We start from the raw sequence: 26,031 nt of genomic DNA, 5'->3' as shown, positions 1-26,031 counted from the left end.
CGAAACTGTTAGGTCTACTTTCTTTAAATTGAGGATTTAAGTCTGTATATCTCATTCTCATCCTTGAAAAAAAAAGAAATTAATTGGGTATTAAATAATAATTTTAAAATTTATATATTTTTCTAGATTTTAAATTTAAAAATATTTAAAATTTCAATTAAATTTACAATTTTGGAAGTTGAAAAAAAAAAAAAAAAAAAAAAGCGAAGTTTTATTGTATAGATTCATCTCCCGAGTGGTGAGTGCATACCGCGTTAGCAGTCGAAAAACCCTTTATCAGCGGTCTCCTCTGTTTCCTTTCAGCAAAATCGTCGCCTCATCGGCTCCCTATTTCCTCAATCGATTCCGCCATGGGAGGAGGCAACGGTCAGAAGGCTAAGATGGCTCGTGAGAGAAACTTAGAGAAACAAAAAGGCGCCAAGGGTACTCTCTTCATCCTCTTTTTCCTGCTCTTCACTAACTTCTATTGGATCCTCGTTTTCCTTTCGATTTTTCTATTGATTTCGTCGGATTTCCTAATTTTTTAGGTCTTATTTGGGTTTATTGAATTTTGATGTCGTTATTGATCTGATTTTGTGTAGGAAGCCAGCTCGATTCTAACAAAAAAGCTATGACCATTCAGGTAATCTCATCCGATTATCCACTTGATCTATTCACTTTCTAGTTCAATTTTATTCTTCATTGGGCTGTGAACGAGAGAAAGGGTTTGTTCATAATAACTTTGGGAATTGCAACGTAAGCTCATTTGATTTAAGCATTTATGTTGGGATCGGGTCCCTAAGACACTTTTCGCTAGTAGAAAATTGAATTACATCATGACTGGATTTAGTTTAACCATTTTCTCCCTAGAAAACCATAAACTAGGCCATAACACTGTTAATAGTATTAGAGAGCCAAAAAGAATAAAGAAGTGTATAAACCAATCAATGGATTTTGCTTTGTTCTTGAAGGTTCTATGGTTCCTTTTGAGCCAAAGAGTACGAAATAGGCATTTATTAAGCGTAGCTAGAGGGCCTACTTGTGTTGTTTTTGAAGGGATGCCCGCCATTATCATGGGAAGAGTGGTGTTTAAACATGGAAAGTAACTCCATAAGTTACAGCTAGTAGATCTCCTAATTGAAAGATCACAGCATTTACCTTTTGTGCCTTGACAATTTATATCCCATTGTCTCGAACTCCGTCTTGGGCTGAATTATCGTTGTAGCGTGACTCGTTAGAGGAGATATGTGCATCGACTCCTTTGGTGGTCATGCTTACAGGCTAACAGTTACAGGGTTAACCTAAGACCCTTGAAAAACTGGAAACTAGAAACTGGATCGTTATCAAACCCCTTGAAAAACTCATGTCGTCTATCATTATCCAAGTTTATTACCGCGGTTTGAGTTTTATGAATAAATTGAGTGGAGATCTTCCTTCCCCCATTGTTAATTACCAAGAACTTATCAACACATTTAGGAGAGGGTCAAGCATTATACTTCAAGTCAAATCTAGCTTTGTATGAATCTGAATTAGGATATCTATCTTTCTTGCTGATAATTAATTACATTAGACATGACATGTTCGAAATTTATGTGTTCATGTGCTGTGCTTCACAAGTCAAGGGAGATTAGTGATATCTTGGTGAAGGTCTCATGGGGTAACCACCGTGAAGGTCTCATGGGGTAGACCTTTGGGGGTTTCCCCTTGGGACTTCTATTGTTCTCCGTCCTCTCGTTTGGTACCTAGGGGTTCCTTATGCTAAGCTGAACTGACCGGTGTCTCTCTACGAGGCGATACCTCTACATGGCTAACTGAGCCTACATGGTATCTTACTTAGGGGTGTGCTGAATACCTCCTAAGTCCATAATGAAACTATAGACACCATTCAGACAACTAGCAACCTATGAACATCCCTAAGGTACTACATTTACCGTGGTGATCTGCTAAACTCCTAGGGGAGGGATCGATCTAAGCTCAGTGATTGGCCACTCTAATCCTGGATCCCTAGGCTTATTCCTAAAACGTTTCCTAAATATTATACCGTCTCCTAAACATTACCAAGAGGAAGGAAGCATCAAGAATCATATACATTATATAGTTTATGCAAAAATAGTCAATTATGCTCAACAGGGTGATAACATCCATCAACACCCGGAACGCAGAGTTCACATGTGATGTCCCACATTGGTTGGGAAGGAGAACAAACCACCATTTATAAGGGTGTGGAAACCTTCCCCTAGCAGACGCGTTTTAAAGCATTGAGGGGAAGCCCGGAAGGGAAAGCCCAAAGAGGACAATATCTGCTAGTGGTGGATCTGGGCCGTTACAAATGATATTAGAGCCAAACACCGGACGATGTGCCAGCCTTCTCGCTGTTCTCCGAAGGGGGTAAACACGAGGCGGTGTGCCTGTAAGGATGCTGGGCCCTTAAGGGGGGGTGGATTTGGGGGCGGTCCCACATCGACTGAAGGAAGGAAAGAGTGCCAGCGAGGACACTGGGCCCCGAAGGGGGGTGGATTGTGATGTCCCACATTGGTTGGGGAGGAGAACAAACCACCATTTATAAGGGTGTGGAAACCTTCCCTTAGTAGACGCGTTTTAAAGCCTTGAGGGAAAGCCCGAAAGGGAAAGCCCAAAGAGGACAATATATGCTAGCAGTGGATCTGGGCCGTTACATCACAATTCTCCCATCCTCCTCTCGGCATGCATAAACAATTCTCCCATCCTCCTCTCAGCATGTATAAACAATTACACACAAAGCGGAAGCATAAAACATGTTTAACTTGTTGTAGATCATGTACTTTGCAACCTAAGCTCATAACATGGAAAAGTCTAAGCAACTAAGGAAACTAGTCTAGCATGCATGCATATCAAGGTGATTCCTACAAGTATTCTTCTCAAGTTCCGTGTGGTGACCTACTTGGTTGACGCGTGCCCCTTCGCTAGTGTCTCTATGCTCGTTAGGTGTCCCAAAAACACTGATTATCCTCGATTAGGTCCCTATTCACATAAAATTATTATTAAATAGGAATCGGGACAAACAGAAGGTAAACGGACGAAAAACGAGCCTCTCACGCGCCAACCACGCGCGGGAAAGGACGTCAGTCGCAGGCTGCACGCGCGACGGCCATGCGCGGATCGCTTCACGCAGTTGCGGGTCAGGTCAGGTCGGCCAGTGGTCTGATTCGCTGCGGTTCGGCCTGGTTTCTGTGGGTGACATGCGTCACCGTTCCCTGGAGCTGCGTCGCTCCAGCCAACAGTCGACGCGTGTCGCCGCCCGCCGCCTCTTCTTCTTTTTTCCTCTCTCTCTCTCTCTCCTGCAATCCGTAGCCCTTTTCCGATCCACCATTTTTTGATTTTCATATCTTTTGATCCAGAGCTCAGATCGATACGGTTCCTTCGACTAAGTTCTAGAACGTGTTGAGGGCTACGTCTTGGTATTTTTTTTTCGTGATTTTAGCCTCAACATAGAACGACATTTGAGCTACAGAAGTTCGTTTACCATTCTCGGACGATTTTCGGATTTCTGCCAAGTTCCTTCACGAAGTCAGCTTCCCTAGATGAACGTATTCAAACATTAGATCCCGATTTGTAAAGGTTAGTCAACATTCAAGAACTCACCTCGATTCTGGACGAAGTCTTCACGGCGGCTCCTCGATTCTCCCAAACCCTCTCCTAGTCTTCCCTTTCTTTTTGGTGGCCTCTATTAGTTGAACCCTATGGAGGGGCAAAATGACACATTTGCCCCTCTATGGGCTTGGACCGATTTATTTTATTTTATTTTATTTTATTTTCATTTCGGTGTTACATTTTATCTGTTATTATAAATTCCTTGGAGGTTGGTTACTAAATGGAGAAAGATATAAAAGATGTATCTTGGCAGTAGGGAGTAGAAAAGGTTGTAGATCTCTTTCTCCCTCTCACTCCTACCTAAATCGTTGACTCTGAACGTTGGTATGGTCTTTGTTTTTGTGCAAAAAGTAGTTTGATCTGCTAGCGGTGGGAATCTTCTTTGTTTTCTGTTTACACTTTGAAAATTTAACTTCTGCTTGCTTCCTTCCGGTACATCTTGACGTGCATGTGCCTCTTCAACTATGCTATAGAATGTTTCAAAGTTTATAAGTAGGTAATAGGTTCCTTATTGTTATCAAAACTGATGAATGAAGTGATTTTTGGATGGTGCAGTGCAAGGTGTGCATGCAAACATTCATTTGCACAACCTCAGAGGTGAAATGTAGGGAGCATGCTGAAGCAAAGCACCCCAAATCTGATGTTTTCTCCTGTTTTCCCCATCTTCAAAAGTGACAAAGTCTCCTCAAACTGCATGAGTGAGGGATGGGTTCTTTCTTATTCAACCAAGGTGGGTGTTTATAGGACATAATATTATCAAATTTGTACTTTCATCTCATCTCATTCACTCTGCCTTTCTATACTTCTGCTGCAATGTGTTGCTACCTGCTAAAACTCATGTTTGCAAAACAGCTAAGTTTCTGTATGTCCCAATTGACTTTGTTTGCTCTTCAAGCTCTATTCATGAATATGTTCTATTAATTGGTGGATGTACAACCATGAATGGATTTGCCTCTTGCCTCTTGCCTTGTCTGCTGCAATTTGCCTCGTCTTCAAGCTAAGTTTTTTCTTGTCGTCAAGAGTTGAATAATGAAAATATTAGGCAAGTGCCTAATCCGGTCATGTAGGAATAGGGTTCAAGTCCACTGGTCTGTTAGGATGTCTCAGCTGCATACATCACTGCACTCTCACTTGACACCTATTATCGTGATGATAAATGACTCATCTCGCCCATACATCACTGCAGTTCCACTTGACACCTATTATCGTGATGATAAATGAGTCATCTCGCCTTGAGCGCTAAATCAATTTATACCTTTTTAAAATAAACACTTAACTTAAACTAAATATATTATAAAAGATTGAATGAAACCCGAAGAAACAGAAATATGTAATCTACATTTTCACTGATAAGTTATTTTGGTTTCTCTTTTTATCTAAAAATATGGACATTTTCAATTGTAGGAAGAAACCAAAGGGCTAGGAAGTGTAGTGGCCAAATTTCTATTTAAATACAACAGAACGACGAGTCGAAAAGACCTCCAGCCGACGTGTCGACTTGCCCTGACACGTGGCACAAAAATCATGACCCCTAAAACAGACGGTCTTTCCCAATTTTTGGCCAGAATTCACACCCACTCGCAGTTTTGAAAATAAATTTGACACTCTCCCTTAGCCAAAGAGCTTTATTCCTAAAAAAAATGCCGAAAATTAAACAAATGAACAAGATGGCGAGTATCCGTAATATCGTACTCGAGAGAGTAGGAAAAGAAAACAAATTTTACTTCCACCTGTTCATCGGTACAATTGTGCTGTGAAAACCCAGCGTGGTGAACGTGACCGGAAAACCGCAAAATTTTCACCTTTAAAAGATGATCGACGTCTTCTGTAGAAGCTGTGGGCTTTCTGGGTTGTTGCATTTGCGCCATTTTTCTCAGTTGAAAGGTTGCAAGGCTCTCGAAGCAAGCTCAGCCCTTTCCGCCGTACTTCCGTTCGCCGGATTCTTTTAGGAAGACGAAGAAGGTTGGTGTTTTTCCCTCGGCGCAGCACTCGTCTCTGTCGGTTGGGGAGTAGAACTGTTCTCTGTTCGATTTTGTGGGATCCCATATGGAATAGAACAAATCATTATTTAGAAGGGTGTGTAAACTCTCCCCGGTAAGGATTGTGAAATTTCATATTCGTTAGAGAGGAGAACGAAGTATTCTTTATAACGAGTGTAAACCTCTCCTAGTAGACGCATTTAAAAACCTTGAGAGAAAGTTCAAAGTGGACAATATCATATAGCGGTAGGCTTGAGACGTTACAATAGGTATCAGAGCTAGACACCGGACAATGTGCCAGCGAGGAGGCTGAGCCTCGAAGGAAGTGGACACGAGATGGTGTGCTAGTAAGGATGTTGAATCCTGAAGGAGGTGAAGAATTGGCAGTTCCCACATATTGGAGAAGGGAACGAATGTCAACGATGACACTGGGCCCAAAGATGGTAGATTGTTAAAACCTCCTCTCACAAATGCGTTTTAAAAATCGAGAAGCCTGAAATGGATAACTCAAAGAAGACAATATCTACTAGTGGTGGGCTTGGGCCGTTACAAGAGGGAAAGCCCGAAAGGAAAAAGTCTACAGAGACCGTTACCGTTTTCGACATGACATACATGGTCGAGCCTCGAGAAATCTGCATCTTGAGGAAAAACCCTTTTTTTTAAATCATTTTTTTTGAAAAGGTATGATGAAAAGAGGAACAGATAGGAAGAACACTCATGAAATCTCAGACAAGAACATGAACCCAAGAGTATCAGAAGTTGAATGCTTTTATTATATCATAAACACATTCCTCAGGACAATAATCATTGGAGCCTTTATCTACATGTAACCTAAACCAACTCGATTCAAGGCTCCAAATCGATCTCAAAACCTATCCTCCTCCTCACAAGAATCGCAAAAATTAGCAACCAACTTTCAAACACACCGAACCCCATCAAATTATTCACAATATATGATCACCTTTTACCTATATCCATCCTACTATACTCTTTCTCATTTAGATCCGATCAACTCGGCCACTTCACTCTTCCAAAGCTCGTAAACTGATCTTCTCGAGCTGTGACGTCCAGTCTCTCCCAAGAACTTCAGGATTCAGTTGCATTGCAACACGAAAGTCCAACAACGATGCATTCAATCGTTGAGCTCTGTGCCTATATTGTTCCTTCAATGCGATTCTCGAGCCAGTTATTGGTTGATTGTCTGTAAATCTCGGTCGCTCGCACCTCGACCGAGAGAAACTCAAACATGGTTCAATCAACCTCTTTAAGTAAACATCCAGTGCATTGTTAAGAAGGTTTACACCATCAACAGATATATCAATCTGCTCCATTTCCAACTTTTGCTTCAAATGAGTCCTTAGCAACCTCGTGTCGGGTAGCTCGCCGTCGTTTTGACATGTTGTTACATGACAGTTTCTTCTTCCTACAGATATATTAGACAGAGTTTTACCAGACCCAACAAAGTTCATGGATATTCCAAGCGGAGCGGTAACCGGGCTTCTACTCTGAACTCCTGGACTTCCAGCTACCTGCTCAACCTCTTCTCCATCTTCTACGGATGCCATATCCACCGGAGGACGGCTGCCAAGAGAATGCAACTCTGTTGCACTTTGCTGTTCTTGTGCCTTGAAAGCAAGTTCTTCAAGTGCAATATTCTGGGGCTTTCCACATGGTCCTAGAGGACTCGGACGATCTCGAATCTTACGGTCTCTACTGACCGGAGACCTTCCCTTTCGAGGGGAGGAAAGAAATGCATCCCCATGAAGTGATTGAAGACAACTCCTCTGATACCCATTCACAACCTTTACACTGAGATTGCTATCTACTTTCCTAGTACTGCTAAGAACAGGGGGAGTTTTAGCCACACATGCATTTTGAAGAATTGCTTTGATAAACCGATTATGAAGAGGTATGATCTCCCTCCCAATAATCTGAATGCAAAACTTGTCGAATTCTCTTTTGTTAATCTTTAAACTCAACAGTTTTTTGAGCTGATCAAAGTATTTCTCCGATCTCTGATGTCCAAGCTTTCGATAGATCATAGCTTTCAGCTCAGATGTGTCTATACGAGAACTGTCTTTCCTGGGAACCATTTTCAGGGCCGCAATTTCAGCAATGGCTGAATTTGAGACAAAGCCCTCAGAATCCCCCACAAATCGGTAGACTGAAAGTGCAAGAAATGATTCATCAGAAAGCCAGAAACCCTAAATTCACAGCTTAAGTTTCAAAACATTTGATTATCGATTGCTGAACTTTGAAATCACGAGGAACAAACCCCAAACTGAAGAACAGCTCGAAACAAACCATATTACATTTCATTTCGAAACAAAACATCGATTGCAGGAAAATCGTACCCCGACAAGGGTTTTTTCTTATCATTGTCGGAACAATAAAAACCAAAATCCTAAAGCAATCAATGATGCAAAGAAGTGTCGCAAACATGAAGCATTCAATTACAACTCCAAATTGGAACAGGAAGTGAAAACCCTAATTAGCAAGCAAACAATTCAGATACTTACAAAAATTGACCGAAGTGTTGCCTAATTGGGATCAACGCTCTATGATTTAGCGCCGCCGTCTTCTGAATCTAGATTCGCAACTTTTTGCCGTTTCTTTGAATTGTTTATGGTGGGATTGATTTTGGCGATTTGCAGATTGGAGACCAAAATCAAAACAGCGACCTTCGAAGGGAGTTCTTGCGAATGTGTGTCTCCTCGGCCAATCGCATCGCAATTCCATTCCGCACGTGCGCCCTCTATTTTATATTTTTGGTCCAAGACATGTTTTTTTCTCTTTATTTATTTATTTATTTATTTACAATTCCAAACATGTTTTTTTTTTTTCCTTCTTTTTTCTTTCCTCCTTTCTTCTATGGATTAATTTTTCTCTTGGCTCGAGAATTCGGAATGAAAGGGTTCGCTTTAACTGTTAAGAGTAGGTAACACGTTCCGTTCCTTGTTGCGATCGTTAAGAGTAGGTAACCCATTCCGTTCCCTGTGCCTTTGTTCTGTTCTGCGATATTTGAGGATCACTATCAATACCTCGGTGTAGGTTCGGGATAATCTTTTGTTCCACAGTCTGGGTGTATTTACAACTAGCCAATTAAAAATTCTCAAATGTACTAATACTAGCAAGTGCATCTTTGATGCAGTCTCCGTAGTTCTATACAATGATTTATCGAACATTTCATTGGTGCTGCATGTCACATGTCTCGACCCATCATTGTTGCATTTCAACGATATGGTTTATCTTGCATTCATTCGATGACGGGCGGTGTGTTCTTAGTAAATATCTTCTTAAAACTTTGTTGTACTAAGATTTTTTTTTTTTTTTTTTTAAAGAGAAAAAGATCGCGACTTAATTTTCCGGGATCAGGTATAAATTTCATATTTTTAAACAAGAATTGTTTGATGAAAGTTCAAATTTTTATACTTTCAATTAAGTACGTTAAAAATAATCAAATGATCCGAAAACACGATCAACACAACTCAACCCAACTCGTGCGATTTGGGTTGAGCTATGGTTCAAATAAATGAAATTTTATGGATTGTTCGGTTCATGAGCTCGACGAACAAGCTTACATTTATTATTAATTTTAAAATATATATTTTTGCTTACGGTATAATTATATATACATATATATTTTTTATTTTTAAATTATTTGGCAGGTAATTATGTAAAATATTATAATGGGCTGGACCATAAACCGTCTCCTTCAATCGGGTCGGGTATTTTTTTTATGGGACTAAAATCGTAAAAACGCCACCACAATTAGGGTTTATTTCTCATATAAAAGCAATCCTTTTTGCCGACTTCTTCTTCCCCGCAAAATCTCTGCTTCACGTTGTGATTTCCGAAGCGCTTCAATACCTCACAATCATGGGGCACTCCAATGTGTGGAACTCTCATCCGAAGAGCTATGGCCCTGGTTCTCGCACCTGGTAAGCAAATATCTTCTCACTCCTCTGGTTTCCAAGAAAATTGATGGAAGAAGGATCTGGAACAGTAGTTTCGTTTTCTGTTTTTGTCTGGTTCATTTGAACGAGTTGGAAGTTCATCTACTGAGTAAATTATGTTTAAGCTTGTTTCTATTGCTAAAGTTTGTTGTTGCGGGGTTTGTAATGAAACCTGAAGAATATTGTGTGGCTGAGTACGTATATGCATTACTTTTCTTGCTAAAGGATCGATTAGATAATCAGACGCCTAAGCGTTCGGATAGCTTTTCTCTTTTTTTTCTTTTTTCTTTTTAATTTCAACATGACTTTTAGCTGTTGTCCTCAGGATTTTCCCAACTTGGATGAGATTATGAGATGCTTAGATTTTGGGCTGATTTGGGAGTTTCCTGTTGTTACTGCTTTGTAAGAGTCGTTAAGACCGTATCATATATCGTTTTAGGTATAGTTTCGGGTGGAAAGTTATAACCGATGTTCTGTGATGGATGGGTTTCTGTTTTGTTGAGTTATTTGAATTTCGAAGTCTATCTTGATGATGAACTGTTCCTCATCGATGCCCCTAGTATGAGTAAAAACTATACTTGTATATGAAAAGAAGTCTGATCTTCTTATTTTTGGAGCTGTGGACTGAAAACCTTTAAGGCTATAACCCCAATAAGTGTAGATCATGCCTGGCAATTACCCATAAGTTATCTAGTCTAGCCATTAGTAACTGAACACTGTATTATCCTTAGTGTATGTCGTAGTGGTTGATGTTGTATTATAATTGGCTTTGGAGAAAGATGGATGTCAATAATTCCATTCTTTCAATCCTCATTTCAGTCGTGTGTGCGGAAATCCCCATGGATTGATCAGAAAGTATGGACTTATGTGCTGCAGACAATGCTTCCGTAGCAATGCCAAGGAAATTGGGTTCATTAAGGCAAGTGGTTTTTGTGCTCCCTATGATTATTTGATGAGACACGCATTTATCTTTTGCATTCTCTAAACTTCAAACTCTCTCTTTTGTGCAGTACCGCTAAGAAGCTAACATCTCTGGAAGAGAGGTTGGGTTGAATTTATTGAAGAAGATTTTTCAATGTTTAGCAATGTTTTCTCTCTTGTTTACTCGGTATCGAATATGAAATGATTGTTAGACGACGATTTTGACACTTGGTTCTGGACTAAATTTAACGCTTCTTAATTGAGCTTCCTCTTGATATTATTTTGACAATTATTCCTTCTGTTATTCAGTTTCTAAGTTATGTTTTATGTTTGATGCCTCTTATGCGTTCATATCGTTTATGAGCTTAGGATTTAGAAATATATGAAGTAAAAGAGGGTTTAATATGATTTTCAAGTGTCTTAATTGGCCCTATACTTTGGGTTCTATTTATTTTAGTCTTCAAATTTTCAAGTGTCTTAATTTATTCTGATTTTCAAAATATTTTGAACTGAATGTTGTTAAAAACTTAATATAATAGGTTGAAGTCTATTAGAATATTCAAAATAATAAAAAAAAAAAACTAAATTGTAATGAAATCATATAATTGTTAAATTTAGCAATAGTAAAGAATGTGATTAGCAAAATCAATTTTTATATATATTATTTTATTTTATATATATAATTAAAGGTTATTTGATTGTGTGTGCTTCTCTTGTTTCAATCGGGCTTTGAAACCAAACTTCTCATCCAAATGATAGATATGAAGGATATATAGGTCGATTTTGATGAGATCGAGTGTAGATCTAACTTTCTATTCACTAAGGGATCTGAGCAGTTCGGGGGGTCGGGAGGGACAAAAGACCAAGAACGGAAGGGACAAATAAAAAAATAAAAACAACTCATCTGAACACTTCCAAAATGAATGCAAAGACAACGTTTATTATTAGATAACGATTCTCATCCATCTTTGATGGGATTTCACCATATAAGCAACAAAATAACAAAGACATTTGATGTTTGAAATTTATCTTTTTTTTTTTCTTCTGGTTTTGTTTTGGTGAGGTCTGCCCTTAAATAGTAATAATTGATATACACTACTGCTACTACGGACTCTTAACCTATATATATATATATATACTTCGTTCTTGCTTAAGGGTCACTCATTTGAAACACAGACCTGTTTGAATCTAAACCACCAAAAATGGAACTTCTAAGAAACTGAGTACCTTCTGTTCCTCGAAGGCGTTGACTTCGCTTCCTCCTGATTAGCAGACCCGAGGCTCTCCGACGAATCCGAGCTGCTGTTTTCGCCATATCCTCCTCCTTTACTTGACCATAGCTTAGTGAAAAGCTTCTTTGACTTCAGCATGCCCTTCATTTTACTAAGAGCTGCTTTGTCAATACCATTTTTACCAACTCCATTCCTCTCACTACCTCCTCTACCATTAGCAACCCTTAAGGAAGCCAGCTCCCCTTTGAGGGCCTTCAGCTCCTCAGCCATGGCTACTGCATCCCAGTCTTCCTCAGGGTTCGTCGTGGCAGATCTTGAGCTGCCGTGTGACCCGCTCGTTAGATCCTTGATCCCTTTAGGTAGGTCGGGAGTGCTGCTGCCTGATGATGCCGACGCCCTGACTTGCTCGAAAAATAATACCTGCACAACCATACGTAGAGGGAGCCGTTCGTTTTGTACTGCATGAATGCAGGCATCAGCAGATAGCTTCTTGCAGTCTATCAGTTTGCAGATTCTCTTCTTGTCACTCTTGCTGATCCCTGGATGTTCCTGTATCGAGTGCATACGGTTTGAGCAAGGGGGAACGGTTAAGTCGTGTCAAAAATTAAACATAAAGTATGATGCGTCTATGACTATGTCGTAACAAATGCAAAGTCGAAAACTTGAACAATATCAGGCTAAGTTAAGGAGCTGATACCTTCAGATACATGTCTATAGCTCGATAGAGCCCATCGTGCGAAGGCCGAGCGATGCCAGATACCATTTCTGCGAGATCAATGAACTTTACTGATGGTAAGTTACGATCCTTCGCAATTTCAGCGAGGTAACCATCGATCAATTTCGCCACCATCAACTTAGTAGCATCTGATAAAATCCGTGCCCCTCTTGGCTCCTCGAGCTCATTTCCCTCTTCAAGCGACTCAATCTCGGTATTATGATCTTGCAAAAGAAATATCTCCACCATTTTCTGCACAGCATCGACATCATACGTCGTAGCTTCACCTTCCGGTGCTCGTAGCAGAAGATCACTCACTGTAGCCTCTTCTAGCTGCTGTCCCATTAGTCGAACGAGCTCGTCTTTGGTCTCGTCTCCAGAAGCTAAGAAAATGGAAGCCTTCAGCAATTTCGACAAGAAGCTACTCGAGACACTGCCTTTCTCAGAAGGTAACAGCCACACAATTGTTGCCACTGCTGATTGATACTTCAGCAGATCCCCACATCGAAGCACGCTTTTGGTAAACCCGGGAAGGTATCGGTACGCGTAAGCTTTCAAGGCTTCTCCAATCACATCATTAAGGACGATTCCTTTACTTTTGATACTCGCTATGACACGCTTATACACATCGATTTCTAGCTCACAAAGATCCTCGACCCACCAATCCTTCGGCACGCTACGATTTCTCACGCCATTCCAGTTGGGATTGTTATCGTTTTCGTCGAGTAGTTTGTTTCGGTTGTATGTATAAGACCAGTCAACATTAGAAACATCAGCGGAGGCCTTCACTGCAATAGATTCTAAGCAATTGCTTACTAACTTCAGTTCCTCAGATAATGGCATCAATGCCTTTGTTGTCTGAAGAACAATGATTGAATCCTTCCAGCTACGAAAGATGCTCGAACTAAGGAAAATGTCGATTTTGTAGGCGAGGTTTCCCTTTTCGATTGTCTCGTGCATTCCGAGGTATTCGGCAGCACAACGAGCTGCAACTACGTTATAGGCATTAAGAGTAACAGTCATGCCGTAACAAAATTTGGCACATATCTCAAATGCTGCAGAACCGCCCGGGATCTCGGGAATATATACTTCATCGTTCGGCTCCCCAGCGCCCGCTGTGACCAGCTTCTGTAAGTGAGCACTCTTTGACAGAAGGGGAAACTGCAAACAAGCAGTATTACCAATTTATCAGCTCAACAACTTATACAGCACCAATAACTATGCAGTATCATACATGTCTATGTGCCAAAAAGCAAACTTTCAAAAGAAAGATTACATCTTAATAGGTGTGTTACAATTTCCCGTGTTTGTTTCTTTATAAGAGTTTCTTTATAAGAGTGTGAAAACCTCTCTCTAGGATACGCGTTTTAAAATCTTGAGGGAAACCCGGAAGGGAGCCCAAAGAGGATAATATATGCTAGTGGTGGGCTTTGGCTGTAACAAATGGTATCAGAGTTAGACACTGGATGATGTGCCTGCATGGAGACTGAGCTCCGAAAGGGGGTGGACATCAAGTAGTGTTCCAGCGAGGATGCTAGGCCCGAAGGGAGGGATTGAGGGGGTCCCACATCGGTTGGAGAGGGGAACGAATGCAAGCGAGGATGCTGGGCCTCTAAAGGGGTGGATTTTGAGGTCCTACATCAGTTGGAGAGAGGAACAAAACATTCTGTATAAGAGTGTGAAAACCTCTTCCTAGCATACGCGTTTTAAAACCTTGAAGGGAAACCGGAAGGAAAAACCCAAAGAGGACAATATATGCTAACGGTGGGCTTGGACTGTAACAAATGGTATCAAAGCTAGACACTGGATGATGTGCCTGCAAGGAGGCTGAGCTCCGAATGGGGTGGACATCAGTTAGTGTTCCAGCGAGGATACTAGGCCCCAGGGGTCCCACATCAATTGGAGAGGGGAATGAGTGCAAGTGAAGATGCTGGGCCTTGAAGGGGGTGGATTGTGAGGTCCCACATCAGTTGGAGAGGGGAACAAAACATTATTTATAAGAGTGTGAAAACCTTTCCCTAGCATACATGTTTTAAAACCTTGAGAGGAAGTCCGGAAGGGAAAGCCTAAAGAGGACAATATCTGGTATCAAAGCCAAACACCAGGTGATGTGCTAGCAAGGAGGCTGAGCCATGAAGGGGAGTGGACATTAGGCGGTGTGCCAGCAAGGACACTGTGTCCCAAAGGGAGTGGATTTGGGGGTCCCACATCGATTAGAGAGAAGAACGAGGGCCCTAAAGATGGTAGATTGTGAGATCCCACATCGGTTAGAGAGGGGAACGAAGTACTTTATAAGAGTGTAAAAACCTCTCCATAGCATACGCATTTTAAAGCCTCCAGGGAAAGCCCAGAACGGAAAACTCAACTTTACAGTCTAAAAACATCAAAACAACAGTGAATAATCAGCATACCTTATGGAGGTAAAACTTGACATCCCCAACGATAACAGTGATATCTGTAGCCAATTCACTTACAACATACCTGAAAACATAAACAAAACTCAGTTTAAAATCAATGGAACCCTTTTATGAATCATTTACATCTAAATGAAAACAACTCAATCAAGAACCCATTTCCCCCACTTCTTTCAACCATAACCCCAACTCACCGCCGGGCAGCGGCGGTTCCCGGCGGCGGAGCTGAATGCAAAAACCCAAGAGATCATCACAACAACATTGCCACAACATGAAATGCAAGAAGCCAAAACATATCACTCACCTAACATTGTTCCCATCAGTCTGAAACGAATCAGGTTTTGATCCAAGTTTCATGAACTTCATCTTCACAAACAAGCAACGAGCTTCAAATCTTAAACCCAACACCAAAATTACAACAAAAATCACCTCACAACTTCAAACAAGCACCAAGAACACGAAGAACAACCATTCACAAAGCCACAAAACAGAGAAAAACAGGACTTCAAAGAAAAAACCAAAGCAGAAGCTTAGTAAGAGAGAGAGAGAGAGAGAGAGAGAGAGAGAGATGCGTTTATGAAGTATTTTAAGAAGAAAAAGAGTGTTTTAAATGGGAAAAAAGGCCAAGAAAGTGGCTGTTTCCTTGGTCGGCGGCAAAGCCCACGGAGCCCGGGTCAGCAAGTCAGCTGTGGAGACATAGCCAACAGACTTCAAAACACTAAAAAATTACCAAATCTGACTCCAAATCACAGCCCCATCTCAGTGTTTTCTCCTCTTTTAAAACCCCTTTTTTTAAAGCTTCAATTCGCAAACCCCAACATATGCTATTCTATGCTATCATGCTTAAACAGCATCTGGGTATCACTTTAATTGAGCCAACAAAACCGTAGACAACAAGTATCACAAAAACAAATATGTTTTAACACTATCGATGAATCAGACATCAACTACCCAACCAACACCCAAATCTGTATGAAAATTGCACTCAAAATCTAAGGAATCTACCAGAATATATCAGTGATGTGGAAAATCTAGTTAAAATATTTGGTCAAGAATCATCAAGATCGAGTTTTTAATTATGTATAGCCTGTAACTCAATGAACCCACATGAACAAATTGGCTACAAATCAAGGAGAGCAGAAAGACAGCCTCCCCATAAGCCACTCCCCGTGTAAATCACAACACAACCCAAGATAAAGTAAGTAGAGATGCAAATATGGCAATTTGTGAATAATAAATTATGAGTTTTTTCTTAGCCACAAAACTAAAGCCTTTTGAAAAAGATGAAAGCTTTCAAAAGAAGTAAGTAATGAATCTGTTTTCAAGCAAGCAAGACAACTCCTCCGCTCCTAAAATGTAACCGTCAAAATCCACCACTAGTAAATATTGTCTGTTTTGGCTTGTTATGTATGGTTGTTAGTCTCATGATTTTAAAACGTGTCTACTAGGGAGAGGTTTCTATACCCTTATAAGGAATGTTTCGTTCCCTTCTACAACCGACATGGGATCTCACAATAATGCGGACAATATTTGCTTGTGGTGGTTTTGACGGTTACAAATGGTATTAAAGTCAGTCACTGAACTGTACAAGACATTGATCGGAGTAGGGCTATACCCTCTCTATACTATACGCGTTTTAAAACTTTGAGCGAAAACCCAGAAGAGAAAAACCGAAGAGGACAATATATGCTAACGATGGGGTTGTTAAGTAAAATGACGTTTCAAATGGTTACAAAATCTTGAAATCTGACCATTCTTACCACTAATGAAATGCAAAAGTTGTTAAGAATTTGTTGGAAGTGATGAACATGGAGGCTGGAGAACAGAGAGTTGTTGAAAAGGGGAAAGGCACAGTGAGGTGTGAGCATAAGCAGAACAATTTTCCATTTCAGAGCCCAACAGAGAACAAAGGAAAGGACACAAATGTTGTTTCGAGGAAGGTGAGGTAATAAAACATGTTGGTTTGTGTCTTGTTGATTGTCTCAACCTAAATCCATCCATTTTCCTTTTCTCTGCAATTTTCTCGACAAAGTTGTGGTTGAACACTAGCTTTGAGTTGATTAATTCATTGTTCTTCTTCAACAAAATCCTCACGAAAAACAAACAAAAAAAAAAAAAAACAGATTGAGTCATGCACGTTTTCAATGGTTATTATCTTGGTTTATAGTTCTGAAAGCAACGAGTATGAACTCATTTTTATTATGATCGTAGTTCAATTATCATAGATTATACTTAAGAATTCAAAATTCTTCAAATATGCGTTTTTACATCATATCATGTCTCAATCTAAACCTTTATGAAAAAAAAAAAACCTTTCAACTAAAAAACAGTGTGATTATTAGAGTTGGATAAACAAGACCTCTTGGTATGAGGGAAACCGGAGAGGTTGGCTAAAGAAGCTAAACAGGCAAGAACAAGACGGATAAAATGCATTTCACACTATTATAGATACAAAAATGAGAGAAAATTGGATTAATCAACGGCTCTTCTCGTAAATAGGATAAATTACAGATTCAAGCCACAACACATAGTTCAAAAAATTGTACGATTTTTTCAATCTAAAACAAAGATGGTTTATATACTGATAGCTAGTTCAACTCTTATTAGATAGTCACTATTGACCCGAGCGTATTGCATCCATACTTATAAAATAATATCGTTTATCTTTTTGAATAACTTTTACCTGTCTATGGAGAAGAGAAGAGATAGGGTATTTTATTGAAGTATCAAAAAAGAGAGAGAGGTTGACAGGGAAGACGTCACTTAGTAACATAGCTAACTCATTGAGGAGCCCAAGAGATTTAAAGGTTAAGCACATGGTGCTGACTCTGCCAACATTGTTATCTCTAAAACTAATATTAAACTCTAAAGATTCCTGCAGCCTTTGAAGCTCTCTCTTTCTCTCTCTGTTCAAACTGAAAAAGATGAGATTTTGGTTGAACTTGTGCTGCCAAAAGTGTTTAATGAGATAGAGAGATCCAGAGAGTCAACGGCTTAATCAGGTGTATCAAAAAGAATACATTGTGTATGTTCTTCCAAACCTGTAGTTCATAAAACATGATTCAATACGTTCTTCACCATTCTAAATGCATATCAAAGAAATAACAGCATGAATTGATATCAGAAAAGATCAATCCCTTATTTCAAGGGGAATCACATCTACTAGCTGTTGTTCATTGTCTGGCACTGCAAAATCAGTGAAAATGAGGCAAATTCATGGGAGACAAGGTAACAATCTCAGATCAATTGGGAGACTGAAATCCAAAAAAAATCTTCTTTAATTTTCTTCATCAAAGTCAGTACTGTTTCATACATTATATATATATATTATATGTTTGAAACTTCGATTTCATAACAAAAGGCACATGGCCACTAATTCCCAAGGCTGCAACAAAATTGGTATTTACAGTACTAATAATGTCTTTGCCTGCATATTAAACACAAATTTCTGAACCCACAACTTCATTTTGAATCATGACAGCCATTGGCTGTGTGGTATGTTCACTACATAATCCAGAAGAATCACATGATCTAATCAATAATATTAAAGGCATACCATCAATGGCTGCACTCTCGTTATATTAAAAACTAATTCCAATCACGGATTGAATCAAAAACAAGTTTCAAGGTTCCAATTACTAATTAGTGAACTAGACACTTACGACTCTATTCCTATTTTACCTTTTCTAATCACTCAAACTATGGGTAATTTAAGCTCAACTTGCATGTTAGTAAGTTTGGTCTAAAAGGAATAAGTAGATCCAAGAAGTTTTTATAACATATTGAAGCTAGTTTGATTTTTGGAATGCCCACCAAGATGGGGGAAACTTCAAGGACTCCATGATGATAGAAAAACCTCTGATCATTATGAAATTGAATTAGATTGTTTCCTGGGAAAGTGAAAGCACAGGACGGAAAGGAGAGGAGGGAGCTTCTTGGCAACAGATGTTTGTTTGAAATATCTTCGGGAATGGTATAAGGCAAATTTGGGACGGAGAAAAGGAAAGTGATTATACTATACTGTTTGTTTGTTCGCTTTTTACGGTAGGGAAAGGGCGATTTGTAATAACAAAGTGGGGTTGCAAATTAATTGAGACCCAAAAGATGTCACTTTATATGTGTCAGAATGTTTAAACCATAGAAATGAGGAGATATGAGACACACCATGCAAAGAAAATCTAAGCTGACCTTTTGGATGTTGCCCAATTATTGCTATTGTATGATGTCCTTGCATGCTTGAAAAGCTTCTTGGCCCCATTCCTGCTTGGATCTTCACCCAACTCAAACCCTCCACTTTCTGACTTTGTATCTGTAAAAAAAAGAAAGCAAATAATGATAGCAAGACTAAACACTACAAAGCTGAATCATTCATGGGTAGCCTAAACTTTCTTCATATTCTCTTTTAAATTTAGTGGTGGGATAGAATTTCAACCTTGAGCCAATAGCAAAAGAGGGCATATATTGTCGTAAGCATTAGATCAGACTTTTTCAATTATGGAATTGAAATTAGAATCAAATACGATTCAATTTGTGAACCACTCATTTCCAACAAGGTTTGAACTATAATCTAGTTCATCTTCAAGTGATGTGATCAAACCACTCATTTACGCAACCATGAAATTTTGCTCTTCTTTTTCGATATCTGTGGTCTGAAGTTTAACCAACATCTTTGGTTCTTGAGCAAACTCAAGTTGTGTTGTCCAAAGCATTTAGGGTAAATCAGGATAACTCGTTGGAAGGGCAAAAAATATATGAATAATATAAGTGTTATCCGTATCCTTGACAATAATTGAGGAAAGTTTATAGAAGCACATCATCTGTACACACTAGCATACTACTGATGGGTCCATCCCAAAATCCAAGGCTCTGTCTCTCTCTCACCTCGCCAAGAACACAAAACAGATGTTTTGAAAGAGAGAAAATACATAAAAAAAAAAAAAAAAAAAAAAAAAAAAGAAAAGGCCTGTCTCGTGGTCTCTTTTGTGTATGCTAAGGGTGCAATCTGCAAGTCAATCGGGACCTTGGCTCTAAACCACCATCAAGTAACTCTAGCAAGAGACAATGGAGGGCCATGGATCACAGGGGAGACTTCCGTGAAATTAATCATGTTGGAGGATTGGGGTATACTTTAGGCTTTGGCTTAACTTCTATTTCATTTACACTGCGGACATATATGGCATCTGGCTCGTGGCTACAAAATAAAACAACACAAAGAAGGAACGATGAGAAAGTTGTCGATGCATCAGTGTGTGACAGTGTCAAAGAAAGAGAGAGAACATACGGTTTATCTCCCTCTTCAAATGTGTAACTTGATGCTACAGCTAATAGGCGTCCATCTCTACTAAATGACAGAGCTGCAATACTTGTTGGGTATTTTGAATACTGAAAGATGGGGTAAAAAAAATAGTGTGTTTTAAAAATCGTACTAGTTGTGGACAGAAACAAGAGTATTAGCTCATGGCTGAAAAACTTGCCTGATATAGCCTCTTCTTGTTGTTCCCATCCCAAACATTCACGTACCCATCACAACCTCCAGTTGCAAAAGTACCATAGCTGCAGCATGGAAATATCAGTAAACAGATGCCAAACAAATCAATATGGTAACCTGAGCATTGTTTAAAACCCATCCATTGATTCTTTTTTTTTTTTTTTTTTTTTTTTTGTTTAAAGCTTCTCATAAAACAGATGCATTATTTTGAATTATAAAGATAATATAGTCAATCCCTCCTTTTCAGCCTATCTATGTTCTCACTCGAGCTAAATCACTACTCAATATAAACCATAAACTCACATAGGATGGAATGCAATGGCATTGACCGGATAGACTATGTCCCTTCCAGCCTCTGATTTTCTGTGACATTTGAATGCGTACCTATAAAAAGACAAATTCACATACAGGGAATTACAACTCAGACTATCAATAAAGAATAAATAGCATCATATTAAAAAGAAAGCATATTGCCATTGTGTCTAAAATGCAGAATATAACCAGACTCAGAATGGGGGATTGGGGGTGGTGGTTGTCGGGTTGGTGTTGTGATATGTTCAGAGTTAACATATACAATCACGAATAGATAATCTGGGGTGAACCATTTTCTTCTATCTGTCACTCTTGAGTAACTTTTTGAGCTGGCCTAAAACAGTGTATCTTTTTTTTTTTTTTCCTAACGAATGTTTGTTAGAGGATATAAAGAATTTAACCTATTGCAGTGAAAGGAATGAATACAAAAGAATAAAAGGTATTTACGTATTTCTTGTTATTGTTTAATTACCAACAACACCTACTTTTTGGCTTGACTAGCCTCTGAGGGATCAAAAAATTCCATAGCTACTCGTCCTTCAACAGAACTAAGAGCATAACCTGCATTTAGAAGAAAAATTATCAATCTATAAGTAATTGCAGTACCAAAGCCATGATGGTGCTTACTTGCAGCGTATTTTTAGTTAATTTTATTCATAGAAATCACAGTAGAAAGAAGCCACATGAATGAAGCATTTCCATACTAAGAATAGGTCCTAGTTGCTACCCTCGGAATTCAAATAAACGAACTTCAAAACCTGTTTCACTAGGAAGAGTAAAGGAACAAAGTGTGTACTGGCAGGGTTCAACCAAAATTCCATACATATCCTATAAAAAGAATATATATATATTCCATACATATGAACAGCACAGAGAATTACATTGTCATTTAACAAGAAGAAAGATGGTTCATGAATCAATGATTTCAATTTAAAGGTCAGATTAACACCTGTTCCATTTGGATAACACCGCACACATCGAGTCTGATATTTCAATGAGGATTCTCTTCTTTGCTCGGGTTGAGACATATTTCTCAAGTCATAGACATTAACATGCCTTCCAGCAGTTGCTACAACTAAACGGTTCCCCACAAGAGAGAGTGAATAAACACGCTCAGGCTGAGGATATGTTCCAACCAGCGTATGTTCCTGACCACTTGCACCTCTGGGATCCCAACACTTCAGTGTTTTATCCCAACTGCCAGTAATTAATTGCCCTGGAAAACCATTGACCTACGTTGTCAAATTTCCCATATTAAGATAAAAATAATAGAGCTCATATCTAAAATGCAGTGACATAGCACATATTTCCTTGAAAAGAAGTTTGGCACCACAGAGATTCCAGTGCATGAGAGATAACTATTTCACCATTTCATTTTTAATTCATTGAGTTCAAACAGAAAAGAAGAAAAAAAAAAAAAAAAAAAAAACATATGTAATAGGTCACCTCATATTCTAACTCTATATTCTATGAGTACATAATTCTATCATCCAGAAACAACAATGGACATCACAAATCCCTTTAAGATGCTAGTACCTGCAATAATTTTATAGTAACCATGTTTCACAAGGGAAGAAAAAAAGACACTAAGGGTTCCTCCAAAAAGTTCATCCGAATAAAGTGAATTAGAACCAATGTAGTAAGGTAAAAGAAAATATCATTTGGTTTTCCATTGATAAAACAATTTTCCCTTTCCATTCACTCCCTTATGAATAAGATAGAAAAGGATTCATCAACTAGCATAAACTGATGATTTTTTAAATCTTCTGTGGGCTTACGTACAAGAAATGTTTAGTACATTGAAACTTATTAAATTACTAACCAATCCATATGCTCTCATCTCAATAAAATTCTAGCAGGTATAAAAGTAGAGGTCGTAATGTGATTCTCCCTGGGTTTCTTGTAGCAACCATGTCTTGGAATATCTCAACTAATTAAAAATCATGGGGTAATGTGTTATCCCCTCCTATTTTAGATTTTTTTTTTTTTTTTCCAAAAAAGATTACCCCAACTATTAGTAAGTTACAATATAGTACCTGAGCTTAATTTCATCAATTTCAACTACTAACAAGTTACTAAGTAAACACAACATGCTCGAGGAATAATTGATCACATTAAAAGTTTGAGAACTACACTGACAACATTTTAACAGTTCAAAGATATGCAACCTGCCCTTCAAAATCTAATTCGATCTTCCAACTCAAATTTTACTGTGAATTGACAATAAATAAGCGTAGAGCGAGTTAAGTTTTGTTCCTATTCATTACAAGTTTTAATTTGGCCCTCTCCTACTATTTTGGTACTATACCAAATCTACAAGCACAACTCTCGTGTAAAATTTCTAAATGGCTAATTAAGCAGGGCTCCTATCTTCTTCAGAGATAAAACACTCAGAACACTCAATTAAAAACCAAGCCATCAACAAAAAAATATACCTGCCGCGTAAGAATACTCAACGCACCGCACAGGTGCATCATGCTTCCCTAATATATCCTCCTTATTATGATTGAAAACAAGCCTGAAACATTTCAGAAAAAAGTTAAACTTGTTTCCAAAATTCCCAAGCTCCTAGCATAAAAATTCTGCACAGTCGAATCAGCAAGATTTCCTAAGTAAGAAGACAAAAAAAGAAAAAAGAATACAGAACCACTCACCTCCTGACAGTGTTGTCAACACTCACACTGAATCCCGAAGAATCGTCGTGGAAACAACAGTCGAGCACAGGACCACCGTGTACGAACTCACCGCGGAGCACGTTGGCGCTGGCGTCGTACAAGCGCACAGTCTAAGAATACAGAAGAGTAAAATGAGGTGAGAAATGAGGAGAAGTGATGTAGGGAGTTACAAGTACTTTACCTTGTCCCAAGAGGAAACAAGTAGGTGGTCACTGTGGTTGGAGAACCGGAGATTGGAAACGCCATCAGACGGAGGATTTGAAAGCTCCCGACCAGCAGGAGGAGGAGGAGGGATGGCTGTCATGGCGCAAACTCCTTGGCGGAGGACCGATGAGATGGAGAATTAGGGTTTTTCTCTGAATACTTGGAGATTTGTTGAGTGAGAGAGAAAGAGAAACGAAGAGGGAAGCAGTTTCCAAAATTTGATTTTTTGAATTTGAGGATGATAGATATTTATATGAGAAAATCTTTTGGACTAACCCCATTGATTGGGTTCATAACCCGACCGACCCTCGAGCCGAGTTCATATCTCAACACAACTCTCTATTTTCAAATTTTATTGGGTTCCGTGGTTCGGTTTTTTCTTAATTATTTTTAAAATTTTACTTATCCACAATATATATTACATTAATATCGATTACAAACGTCAAATATTTTTAATTTTCATACAAAATTTAGAAGTATGGTAGGATTGAGTTATAACTCTATTCTTGGGTTGGTCCAGTTGACCCGACCAAAAAATTGTCAACGGACAAACCAACATGAATTTTCGGTTTTCCAAAAATTCGACCTAACCCAAATCGAAAAAAGAAACTAACTCAACCCAACCCTTATGGTTTGATTAGAGTTCTCGAGTTATATGAACACACAAATTTAAAATAATAAAGACTAAACAAAAAAAAAAAAAACACTTAAATATCGTAGCTCTTCTGAGAATAAATCATAATGTTGAGTAGTGTACAATGCATTATAATGTTGTGTGTGTTGAGTTGGCTTATAATATGGTCGTTATGAATAATATCAATACAGAACTATGATAAGTGTATTAAGAATAAGCTTCACTTTATCGTTAGCGATATTTAAATTATAAGTTTTTTTTAATCATTATTGTCCGTTTTAACCCGTAACCTATCTCATTCCTCTCTCAAACCGATATGAGATCTAACAATCCACCTCTTTAATTGTTTTGGCCCATAACTTATCTCCATTTCCTTCTCCAACCGACGTGGAATCTCATAATCCACCCCCTTGGGGGCCAACGTCTTCGTTGGCAAACCGCCCATAGTCTAACTCTAATACCATTTGTAACGACTCAAACCCACTGGAAATAGACGACACCATTTATAACAACTCAATCAAAGCTTTGTGTTTTACATATACGTCACATATAACAACCTTTATTACAAAAATACTCGAGCCAATATTAGCATATTTTGTTCACACGTACATTAATAAATAAAATAAAATAAAATAAAATAAAATAATCAAACTTTAATATTATTAAAAGAGATCCATTGCCTCATGCTCTAGCTATAGTTTTTTTTTTTTCTTTTTTTTCTAATAATTAAAAAATGTTATTTAATTCCTTCCTCTCCTCATTCCCCTATAAAAAATTCAGCATATCCTTTTTTTTTTTCTATTCCCATTTTATATAAAATTAATTATTGCGTCATAAAAATTTTAGGTTTTTTTTTATTTTTAATTTTTCACTTTTGAATTTTTATTCCATTAAGTTCCAACCATGATTAATTACTATATTATTTATTTATGAAAGAAAATAAAATAACTTCATAAAAATAGATTGGTCTTAAATATATAGCATAATTTTAACTAATAAAATAATAATTCTTAATTATCCTAATTATCCTGGGGGATTGTGTCCTCCACACAATTTTTTTTAGTACATAATTTATGAATTAAAATATAAACAACTAAAAAAAGAATTTAAAAAATTATTTATTTAACAAAGAAAGTATTATTTATATTATGAAAATTAATGAAAAGGCATAATTTTTTTAATTAAAAAAATATATATAATATAATATAATATAATAATATAGGAAGTAAATTAACGCGTTTTGAGCTGCCAGCTCTTTCCAACAAGGCAGTTGAAATTCTATCTCCAACCATCGTGATGGCATGCACATAATTCTTACAATTTTCTTTTTCTTTTTTCAAAATTAAACACGATTATTTCATCAATTATTAATAATAATAATAAAATTTCAACTATTTATTTTATAAAAAGAAATCCAATTATTAGCTATATTTACAAAATCTAAAAAAACAGATAATATCAGTTAACGGTAAGCTTGAACTGTTACAATATTATCAGAGTTAGACATCGAGCAGTGTGCCAGTAAGGACATTGTAGCCAAACATTAGATGACATGCCAGCAAGAACGCTGGCTCTTAAATGAATGGATTATGAAAACAAACCAGTAAAATTTATTTTAAAGTATTATTTAAATTAACACGAGATCTAATAAATTAATAAGTGAATTAAACGCTTAATTGTGTCGTTTTCGACCCATGAGGCCAAAAAGCATTTCCAAAGGGCATCTTTCATTTTCAAATCAACCATTCCACTCTTTGAGAATATATTTATGAGTGTCATTATCACTACATCCCACAAAATTATTGTAGTTTTTTAGTCTTCCCAAAGTCTATGACTAAATGAAGCTAATCAACATGAAATCGACAACCGTAAAAACCCGAACCCGTCGATTA

At 38.1% G+C, this 26,031-nt stretch overlaps 5 protein-coding genes across 5 annotated transcripts; 2 read left to right on the top strand and 3 right to left on the bottom strand.

Annotated features, from left to right (window-relative positions):
• The first annotated feature begins 225 nt into the window (after positions 1–225).
• LOC111809939 (uncharacterized protein At2g23090) lies at positions 226–4,530 on the top strand. Its single transcript, XM_023696416.2, has 3 exons — positions 226–423; positions 582–622; positions 4,165–4,530. The coding sequence occupies exons 1-3, from the start codon at positions 351–353 to the stop codon at positions 4,282–4,284; spliced, it is 234 nt and encodes a 77-aa protein (XP_023552184.2). The 5' UTR covers positions 226–350; the 3' UTR covers positions 4,285–4,530.
• Positions 4,531–6,338: 1,808 nt separating this feature from the next.
• Positions 6,339–8,337, bottom strand: LOC111809727 (uncharacterized). Its single transcript, XM_023696124.2, has 2 exons — positions 8,108–8,337; positions 6,339–7,752 (listed from the first exon to the last, which is right to left on the bottom strand). Exon 2 carries the CDS (start codon positions 7,679–7,681, stop codon positions 6,611–6,613), a length of 1,071 nt encoding a protein of 356 aa, XP_023551892.2. The 5' UTR covers positions 7,682–7,752; positions 8,108–8,337; the 3' UTR covers positions 6,339–6,610.
• Positions 8,338–9,367: 1,030 nt separating this feature from the next.
• On the top strand, positions 9,368–10,754 carry LOC111809795 (small ribosomal subunit protein uS14z/uS14y/uS14x). Its single transcript, XM_023696223.2, has 3 exons — positions 9,368–9,529; positions 10,364–10,463; positions 10,555–10,754. The coding sequence occupies exons 1-3, from the start codon at positions 9,468–9,470 to the stop codon at positions 10,561–10,563; spliced, it is 171 nt and encodes a 56-aa protein (XP_023551991.1). The 5' UTR covers positions 9,368–9,467; the 3' UTR covers positions 10,564–10,754.
• A 631-nt stretch (positions 10,755–11,385) lies between these two features.
• On the bottom strand, positions 11,386–16,132 carry LOC111809809 (phototropic-responsive NPH3 family protein NPY2). The gene is made up of 4 exons (XM_023696239.2): positions 15,131–16,132; positions 14,824–14,893; positions 12,395–13,573; positions 11,386–12,246 (listed from the first exon to the last, which is right to left on the bottom strand). Exons 1-4 carry the CDS (start codon positions 15,190–15,192, stop codon positions 11,677–11,679), a joined length of 1,881 nt encoding a protein of 626 aa, XP_023552007.2. The 5' UTR covers positions 15,193–16,132; the 3' UTR covers positions 11,386–11,676.
• A 3,433-nt stretch (positions 16,133–19,565) lies between these two features.
• Positions 19,566–23,734, bottom strand: LOC111809771 (mitotic checkpoint protein BUB3.2). Its single transcript, XM_023696195.2, has 9 exons — positions 23,483–23,734; positions 23,281–23,411; positions 23,062–23,144; positions 21,576–21,842; positions 21,112–21,187; positions 20,618–20,698; positions 20,301–20,379; positions 20,108–20,208; positions 19,566–20,017 (listed from the first exon to the last, which is right to left on the bottom strand). Exons 1-9 carry the CDS (start codon positions 23,603–23,605, stop codon positions 19,930–19,932), a joined length of 1,029 nt encoding a protein of 342 aa, XP_023551963.1. The 5' UTR covers positions 23,606–23,734; the 3' UTR covers positions 19,566–19,929.
• Positions 23,735–26,031: the final 2,297 nt, after the last annotated feature.

The sequence above is a fragment of the Cucurbita pepo genome, chromosome 14 (genome assembly GCF_057944985.1).
Source record: "Cucurbita pepo subsp. pepo isolate OVF chromosome 14, ASM5794498v1, whole genome shotgun sequence".
Lineage (NCBI taxonomy): Eukaryota > Viridiplantae > Streptophyta > Magnoliopsida > Cucurbitales > Cucurbitaceae > Cucurbita > Cucurbita pepo.
This window is presented reverse-complemented; position numbering and strand designations above follow the sequence as displayed.

Coding starts and splice junctions, on each gene's coding strand:
- LOC111809939 (XM_023696416.2), top strand. CDS start 351: ATGGGAGGAGGCAACGGTCAGAAGGCTAAGATGGCTCGTGAGAGAAAC. Junction 424..581: donor GAAACAAAAAGGCGCCAAGG/GTACTCTCTTCA, acceptor GATTTTGTGTAG/GAAGCCAGCTCGATTCTAAC. Junction 623..4,164: donor AAAAAGCTATGACCATTCAG/GTAATCTCATCC, acceptor TGGATGGTGCAG/TGCAAGGTGTGCATGCAAAC.
- LOC111809727 (XM_023696124.2), bottom strand. CDS start 7,681: ATGGTTCCCAGGAAAGACAGTTCTCGTATAGACACATCTGAGCTGAAA.
- LOC111809795 (XM_023696223.2), top strand. CDS start 9,468: ATGGGGCACTCCAATGTGTGGAACTCTCATCCGAAGAGCTATGGCCCT. Junction 9,530..10,363: donor GGCCCTGGTTCTCGCACCTG/GTAAGCAAATAT, acceptor TCCTCATTTCAG/TCGTGTGTGCGGAAATCCCC.
- LOC111809809 (XM_023696239.2), bottom strand. CDS start 15,192: ATGAAGTTCATGAAACTTGGATCAAAACCTGATTCGTTTCAGACTGAT. Junction 14,894..15,130: donor ACTGATGGGAACAATGTTAG/GTGAGTGATATG, acceptor TTATGTTTTCAG/GTATGTTGTAAGTGAATTGG. Junction 13,574..14,823: donor TCAAGTTTTACCTCCATAAG/GTATGCTGATTA, acceptor GCTTGTTTGCAG/TTTCCCCTTCTGTCAAAGAG.
- LOC111809771 (XM_023696195.2), bottom strand. CDS start 23,605: ATGACAGCCATCCCTCCTCCTCCTCCTGCTGGTCGGGAGCTTTCAAAT. Junction 21,843..23,061: donor TGAGTATTCTTACGCGGCAG/GTATATTTTTTT, acceptor ATGGTTTTCCAG/GGCAATTAATTACTGGCAGT. Junction 20,380..20,617: donor GCCATTGCATTCCATCCTAT/GTGAGTTTATGG, acceptor TCCATGCTGCAG/CTATGGTACTTTTGCAACTG.